General features: G+C 43.1%; 1 protein-coding gene across 2 annotated transcripts in view; it reads left to right on the plus strand.

The window, feature by feature from the left end:
• Vps13c (vacuolar protein sorting 13 homolog C) overlaps positions 1 to 7,068 on the plus strand; it is a 152,171-nt gene extending 145,103 nt beyond the window's left edge. For both annotated transcript variants that reach the window (XM_032910561.1, XM_032910562.1), the window contains 3 exons: positions 3,309 to 3,432; positions 5,301 to 5,384; positions 5,627 to 7,068. In XM_032910561.1, coding sequence (XP_032766452.1) covers positions 3,309 to 3,432; positions 5,301 to 5,384; positions 5,627 to 5,728 — 310 coding nt within the window. In that variant the 3' untranslated portion in view covers positions 5,729 to 7,068. The remainder of the gene's footprint in view (positions 1 to 3,308; positions 3,433 to 5,300; positions 5,385 to 5,626) is intronic.
• The last annotated feature ends 901 nt before the right edge of the window (positions 7,069 to 7,969 follow it).

A 7,969-nucleotide genomic window follows, 5' to 3' on the forward strand; every position in this document is an offset into this window, starting at 1 on the left:
GACTGGCTAGAACCGTGTGTGGTTATTGAAAGTGTCAAAGAAGGGAGACACTGCTGGCTCGTGCTCTGCAAGCATCAGGGGTACTGTAGCTATCAGCTCCAAACAATTAAAAAGTTCTCACAGAACCCCCTGAGAAACATTAAATCCCCTGCGTTAACACCCAGGGCTAGCCTATTCTTCTCTTGCCTTACAGCCACTGTCATAATGAGGTTGTCAATGTTTCCTCCTCGGGCTTTGCAGCAACTGCTGGTCTTAATGTTCTGTTCTAGGCCCGGAGCCCCAGCTCTCTGCTTGTCACCAGATGTATGTCTAAAATAAAGAACCTTCATATTGTTTCTGATTACCTATAAGTTAAGCTGTAATTTAAAGAGGACACTAGTATCATTCTAAAAGTAGACATTAAGGTGATTTTTCTCACCAAGGTATGCATTTGGTATTCCAGTCACAGACTCCTCCAACACTGCTGGAGTTGATGGCACAGGCTGTTATCCCTGCTGTTAGGGAAAGCAAGTCAAGAAGACTGCAAGGTTAAGACTTGACTAGGGTACAGATTGAGCTGAGCACCACCTGGGCAAAGCTGTGAGACCTGCCTCAAGATGCATGGGGGCATAGCTCAGTGAGGGAGTGCTTGCCTAGCATTTGCAAGGCCCCGAGTTCAATTCTGAGTACCACACAATCGCTTTGCACACATAGTCTGTCAGAGTGTCTGTATTGTCTAAATAGTCACTGCCTCTTTTCATGATCAACCCAAACTCTTCCTCCCCATCATTAGTGAAGCCTGCCCAGCTTCCAGTGCTCTGAGTTCATGGTGGCATTCGTTGTCTGTGTGCTTGTTTTCCCTTCTGTGCACTGGGAGCCTCTCCAGCAGAGTCCTCACCATTATTCTTTCCCTTGGCACCTACATGTTTGAATTCACGAATCTACATTAGTAATTTTGCTGTCTTTGCTGGAGACTTAAAATCAAGTATAGTTACATCAATTATTAATCTGACTCAGCGACTGGGAAATCAGTCTTGGTGTCCTTTAAGGATTACGCTATTTTTTTATCACTATTCAGTAAAACGAGACATTTCTCCTGTGATATACATTAGCATTAAAATGTTCAAGTCTGGTATTTATTAGTAAGTCCAAAGTGAGTCTTTGCTGACATTTGGGCTTGTGACATTTCCTGTGTGATCTGCCTTGGCTAGATGTGACTGACAGGAAAGAGCAATTAGGAAGATTCCCAGTAATGGCTCCCCTTCAGGGGCTTCTGCTACTTGCCTCCCCATGAGGGTGCATCCTGTACCTCTTGTGTTTCAAATGTGATTTCCCTCTCAGTTGTTTTGCTGGTTCAAAAACAAAAACAGCATTCCTAAATTCTGCTAGATTGACAGAAGGGGCATTTTTAGAGTCCATTTTGTTTGGTAGAGAGTTACGAGGCATTTCATTTAACATTTACATAGACTTTTTTTTTTTAAACAAAGCATACTTTTCTGTCAGTGAATTTTAAATTTTTTTTATTATTTTAATTTTTTACAGTGCAGCCATTGCCCTCCTCCTGCCCCCCCACCCAGCTCCTCATCTCATTCCTCCCTCCCCAATCTCTAAGAGGATCGCTCTCTCTCTCTCTCTCTCTCTCTCACACACACACACACACACACACACACACACACACACACACACACACACACACACACACACACACACGCACCAGGCCCCTCCACTCTCTGAGGCCACTCCCTTTGAGTCTGAGAGTCGCTCACTTCCCAAGTCTCTGATAAAGAGTGCTCCCCTCCCAGGTTGCATATTTTTATTTATTCTGCCGGCCCTCAGCCCCCCACACCCCCATACCTGATCACGTTCCCCTTTCCCCCTCCTCCTTCCCCCTTAGGTCCCTCCCTCCCTTTGCCTCCCATCATCCTTTTCTTCTCCCTCCCAAGTGGGATTGAAGCATCCTTACTGGCCCTTTGGCTTGTTGACCTTTTTGAGTTCTATGGACTGTATTCTAGGTATTCTGTACTTTTTTGGCTAATATCCACTCATTACTGAGTACATACCATACATGTCCTTCTGTCACTGAGTTACCTCACTCAGGATGATATTTTCTAGTTTCATTAATTTGCCTGCAAAACTCAGGATGTCCTCGTTCTTAATAACTGATTGATACTCCATTGTGTAAATGGATCACATTTTCTTTATCCATTCTTCTGTTGTGGGACATCTGGGTTGTTTCCAGCTTTTGGCTATCACGGATGGATAAGGCCACCATGAACATAGTGGAGCATGTGTCCCTGAGGTATGATGGGGGCATCTTTAGGGTATATGCCCGAGGATATAGCTGTGTCTTCAGATTTATTTCCAATTATCCGAGGAACCTCCAGATTGATTTCCAGAGTGGTTGTACCAGTCTGCAATCCTACCAGCAATGGAGAAGTGTTCCTCTTTCTCCACAGCCTTGCCAACATGTGCTATCACCTGAGTTTTTTTATTTTTGTCATTCTAATTGGTGTAAGGTGGTCTCTCAGGGTTGTTTTGATTTGCATTTCTCTGATGACTGAGGACTTTTAACATTTCTTTAAGTGCTTCGCTGCTATTTGAGATTCCTCTGTTGAGAATTCTCTGTTTATCTCTATATCCCATTTTTTGTTTGGGTTGTTTGGGGTTTTTTGGAGGTTAGCTTCTTGAGTTCTTTATATATTTTGGATATTAGCCTCTATTGGATGTGGGGTTAATGAAGATTTTTTTCCCCAATTTATATGATCATATATGCCCTCCATTTCTCCCTTTCAACTGCCCTTGTCTCTTCTCCCAACATGCCTCTTTCCTAACTTCATGTCCCCATCTTCCTTTCTGTTTTAATAACCTTCTAAGTCTAATATTTGCTGATAATACGCACATGAATATCTGCTATCCACTGGAGCACAGGAAACCTACCAGCAGCCACACTCAAAACAGAAAGATTCTGCCTCCCCAAGGAACTATCCAATGCCAGGAGCGCCTCAGTAATGGGGCCTGGAGACTGTTTCCCGTCTATGCTGGGGTTGGGCTAGCTTGATCTTGTGCATATCTTGTAATGGTAGCCACAGTGGCCTTGAGTTCCTAAGTGCAGTAGCCATGTCATGTCCAGCATTTCTCAGCATCCTCCCACCCTCCAGCTGCTACGTTCTTTCTGCTGCTCCTCCCTGATAAACATTTCCCATCCCTCTTCTAGCCCAGCACTCAGCCTGTGTCCCTCAGGCTGGGGCTAGCTTTTATTATCCACTGAAGGCACACAGAGTAAAGAAAGAGCTGATCTGTAGCTGTGTTTGTTTTCTTTTCCAAAACAGGCGAGTACTGTTAATAAAGGAAGTTGAAATCCTAGGCCATATGTCTGTGGACTGGCAGTGTCTGTTTGAAGATTTCCTGTGTCCTCCTGGAGTCAGTGAAAATCTGCTGAAGATTTCAGTTAAGGTGAGGAAACATGAGTCAGACCTTCAGAGGCAGAGACCCAGTCAGTGCTTTCTGACTGCCCACAGTTACAGAGGCAGACGGTGTGGGGGAGCAGGGCCATCACTGTGCTAGCTCCTTCTAGGCTGTAAGCAAACAACTCACTTTGTATAACGCTTACTCTGTGAAATATCAATTGATCCACTGGAATTGCTTCTGCCTCTTGGAAAAAATAGGCTTTAGTGAGCTTTTGTGTCTTCTCATGCACACCCGATTTGTTATAACCTTAGATGTTTCTACAAACGTTCTCTTTGCTAAGCTATCAGTAGACTAAGAGCTTCAGTGAAAGTAAATGTTAGGTCTAAGGTCAGTGGGACGCTGAACAGGCTGAAATGCTTGCTGTGCAAGCATGGCCAGCTGAGCTTGATCCCCAGAACCCTGTGGAGAGAAATGACCCTGCAGAGTAGTCTTGATCTCGGCACACGCACTCACACCTACCTGTCAACACATCGCACCACAGACTGTTAAAAATAGATTAGGTCCTAATAGCTCTGTTTATAATCTGGTGCACACAAAATGTGAATACAACATACGCGTGTGCGTCCTTTCCATTACACATTATGGAATGAGCAGAAGTTGTACCTCATCTTTGCTGGATTCTCATGCTTACCCCCTCCCCCAACACACACATCCTACTCTAGATGTATTTTTATCTCTCTTAAGAAAACACACACAATTGGCGTTCTAAATATGGCATTGTCTATCTTTCTTTTGCTTAAACAATGATATTATCCTCTTTACCAAGACTCTCCAAATATTTCCCACAGCTTTTAAATAGGTTTAAAGTGAGTGTCCTTTACTTCTCTCATTATAGACTCTTATAGAGAAGAGACTCCTAAGTCAGCCTGCCCACGTGTGTTCTGGTGCAGATCCTCACCTGGAACATCACAGCACAGAGTGCCCTGGCAGGAAACAGTGCCCTGGAGTGGGGGCACGCTGTCCTATACATATTTTACAGTTCCCTGGTTATCACCTGTCTCTCAGTTACTTTTCCCTTGCTGCACTAAGAAAGCACCACGTGAAGGCAGTGTATAAAAGAAACAGTTTAATTGGGGGCTTATGGTTTCAGAGGGTGGGATCCATGATTTTGGAGCAAAGGCATGGTAGCTAGAACAGCTGAGCACTCACATTGTGATCTGAAAGTGGGAGACGGGTTGGGGATTTAGCTCAGTGGTAGAGAGTTTGTTCGCAAGCGCAAGGCCCTGGGTTCGGTCCCCAGCTCCGAAAAAAAAGAAAAGAAAAGAAAAAAAAAAAAGAAAGAAAGAAAGTGGGAGACAGAGAGAAAGAGAGACTGGGTGTAATGTGAATCTTTTGAATCCTCAAAGCCTGTCCCATTTACAAGGGCCACACCCAACAGTCCTTCCCAAATAGTTCCACCTATGAGGAACCAAATATTCAAACATATAAGCCTATGGGAGCCAATCTCATTCAAACTACCACAGCACCTTGCCTTCACATCAGTGGTGGGAATTGATCCTTACATTGCATAAGGATTTTATCTATCAGCAGATGAAGGGGAGGGTCTTTGGTCTGCCACTGGTCTATCAGCTGCCGTGCATTGTCACAGTATGATCTTGTAGGCTATTTACTGTTGCCTGCAGAAGCCTTTATTTTATACAAATAGGTCTATAAATTATGACTGTAGTGTGCAGCCACTCTCCTTGTAGCAAGGTGATTTATTTCATAGCGTACTTGGATGTATGCATCCATTGGTATAGTGCTTATGAAATAAGTTGACATTTAAGCATCCAATGAAAGATTATGGTATTTTTTTTCTTCTAAAGAATAATTCCTTTTTTTTTTTTTTTTGTCATTATTTCTTTTAAAAACAGGAGCAGGGTCTTTTCCATAAAAAAGACAGTGCCAATGTAGGTTATCTTCGGAAAATTTACCTGAAGGATCCCATCACAGCCAAGGTAAACTGTTTTAACGCCTCTCCCTCATGCCCCAAGGTTTTTAACCAGAAGACCTTTACGAGCCGGTAACAGCTAGTCGCCATTATCCCTTACTCACTCTCTAATACTTCATGGAAATTGGCTCATACTTCCTGTGTGGGTGGTAGCCTGGTCCTTGTCCACCTGCATGGAGACTCTGCCTTCCCTGCCCTTGGGTGAGCCAGAGGTCATCTTGCAGTTGATAACCCTGCTTTGCCTTCCAGAGAGCCTTTGAAGCCATCGAGAGCGCGCAGTCAGCCAGGCAGCAGCAGAAGCTGATGAGACAGTCGTCAGTGAAGCTCCTCAGGCCCCAGCTTCCATCTTGACCACGGATCTTACAAGGCTTCTGAGGGAGACAACCGCTTCAGAAGTCCTGCTAAAGAGTACCTTTCCAGCCAGTCTGGGCTGGCTTTTTTTTTTTTTTTTTTTTTTGGACTCAGTTTTGAGTCTTGGTTTTGCAATCCTGCATGTATTAGGAATTTATTGCTACATGTGTAGGTCAGACCTCAAAGAAATACCACTTTGCCTCAGAGAGACTTGTTCATTAATATTAAAATTGTAAAGCAAAGAGCGGTGGGCTTGTTTTTAATTAGTCTTTTCTGAAGAAAGGAGATTTTTAAAACGAGTAGTGTCCTCTGAAAGGTTTTAGCCAGACAAATAGTGGACACTCTGACATTTGCTTAAAGGTAATTTGTGCAACAATTGAACTAAGAGAGCACTTTCGGTAAACCAGGCGATTGACTGAAGAAATGCACCTACAGGAGAGACAGCTCATTTTCTATGTTCTTTTTATGCAAATGTTATTTTTATCCTAATAGGATGAGTTTTACATGGTGCTTTTTCTTTCTCCTTTCCATCTAATCTCAGAACAGGGGCAGTCTGGAAGCTTTGGCGGGCAGCCGTGCGCCGCTGTCTACAGTGAGGCACCCAGTGCGTGTCTGTCAGAGTGGGTGCTTTCAGGATGAACTCATGAGCACAATTAGAGATTTCTGAGGAATGAAAACTGAGAAATTGCACTGAAAGCTCCTCGGCATTCAGGAATATATAAAATGCAACTTTTTTTTTTTTTATATTTCCAGAGATTTATTTTAGAGTCTAAAAGACTGCAAAGGGCGTCATAAATTAACATTTAATTCTAATGCATATCTGTAAATGTCTTTTAAATACCTGTTAGGAAGAGTGAAAACTCTCTACTTTATTATAGGATTTTTAAAGGTCTGTACAGAGTTGAGATCAGGTGTTCCCTGCGTCCATCCAGCAGCTCTGCTGTGGTCGTTCCTCATCTCTGAGGCCTGTTAGGTCAGGGCTGCCTGTTGGCAGGTTAGGCAGGAGGCCAGGGGCTGCCTGTTACTCTGAGGGATTTTATTTCCTTGGGGGGCCTTTAGCTTTGTTCAGGGAGTTGAACATTTAGTTAAAGCGCACAGTCAGCTATGAGATGAGGAACGTGTGGATGTCCTTGTCTTGCTCTGCCTTAGTCGATGCAGGTCCTCCTTCCACACTCAATGCCAGTCACGCTTTTAGGACTGCAGGAAGACTTCTTAGCTCCCCACTGCTGCTTCTTGTTTCTCTGAGGAAGAGTGAGAAATCTGTCTGGGGGTTGGGGATTTAGCTCAGTGGTAGAGCGCTTGCCTAGCAAGCGCAAGGCCCTGAGTTCGGTCCCCAACTCGAAAAAAAAAAAAAAAAAAAAAAAAAAAAAAAAAAACAAGAAATCTGTCTGATTTTTAGTAGCTGTTACATTTTTAATTCAATTCCTTTCCTTTCCTTTCCTCACCATGCCCCCCAACTCCAGTTTCCTTCCTTCCTTCTTTCCTTCCTTCCTTCCTTCCTTCTTCCTTCCTTCCTTCCTTTTAATAGGGTTTCACAATGTAGAGCAGGCTGGCCTTGAACTCACAAAGATCTGCCTACCTCTGCCTCCCAAGTGTTGGGATCAAAGGCATGCACCACTGTGCCTAGCTTAATACCTTTATTCCTGTTAAGAAAATAATTACATATAAAACTGATAGCTTTAAACCTAATTGAACTTTAGAGCTAGAAGGCAGTGAAAAGCCTTCTAGCAAACACAGTAGCTATGTCTTTAAAACTGACTCAATCAGGAATTTGAATATCTGACTACATTTTTCATGTTAATCACAGCTGTCAATGGGATCGTAAGTATTTAAGGCATTATATTGCACTGATGGTTTATTCCAGAAACAAGTGTACAGAACATTAGACTAAGAGCAGTCAAGTCTATAAACTTGTTATCTAAGTTGACAATCTTCTGTGGCATTTTTATTTGATTCAGTGTTCTGGTATAGGAGTTACCCACTGGTTGGATGTAATTAGGTGTGTGGTCTTTTTTACAAATGCATTCAGAGACAGTGACTTGCTTATAACCTTCTGAGAAAAATAAAACATTGTTACATTGTTTATATGTGTGGGATCTGTGTTTGCGTTAAAAACTGAAGTCACATTCTCTTTTATTTCAATGTTCCCCTTTCTCCTTCTGCTCTCACGATAGTCAGAAGATAGGTGAAACACTGCAGGGGGTTTTACAAGGAGCTGGTGAGGGAAAGCCTATTCCTGGG

The sequence above is a fragment of the Rattus rattus genome, chromosome 8, assembly GCF_011064425.1.
Source record: "Rattus rattus isolate New Zealand chromosome 8, Rrattus_CSIRO_v1, whole genome shotgun sequence".
Classification (NCBI taxonomy): Eukaryota; Metazoa; Chordata; class Mammalia; order Rodentia; family Muridae; genus Rattus; species Rattus rattus.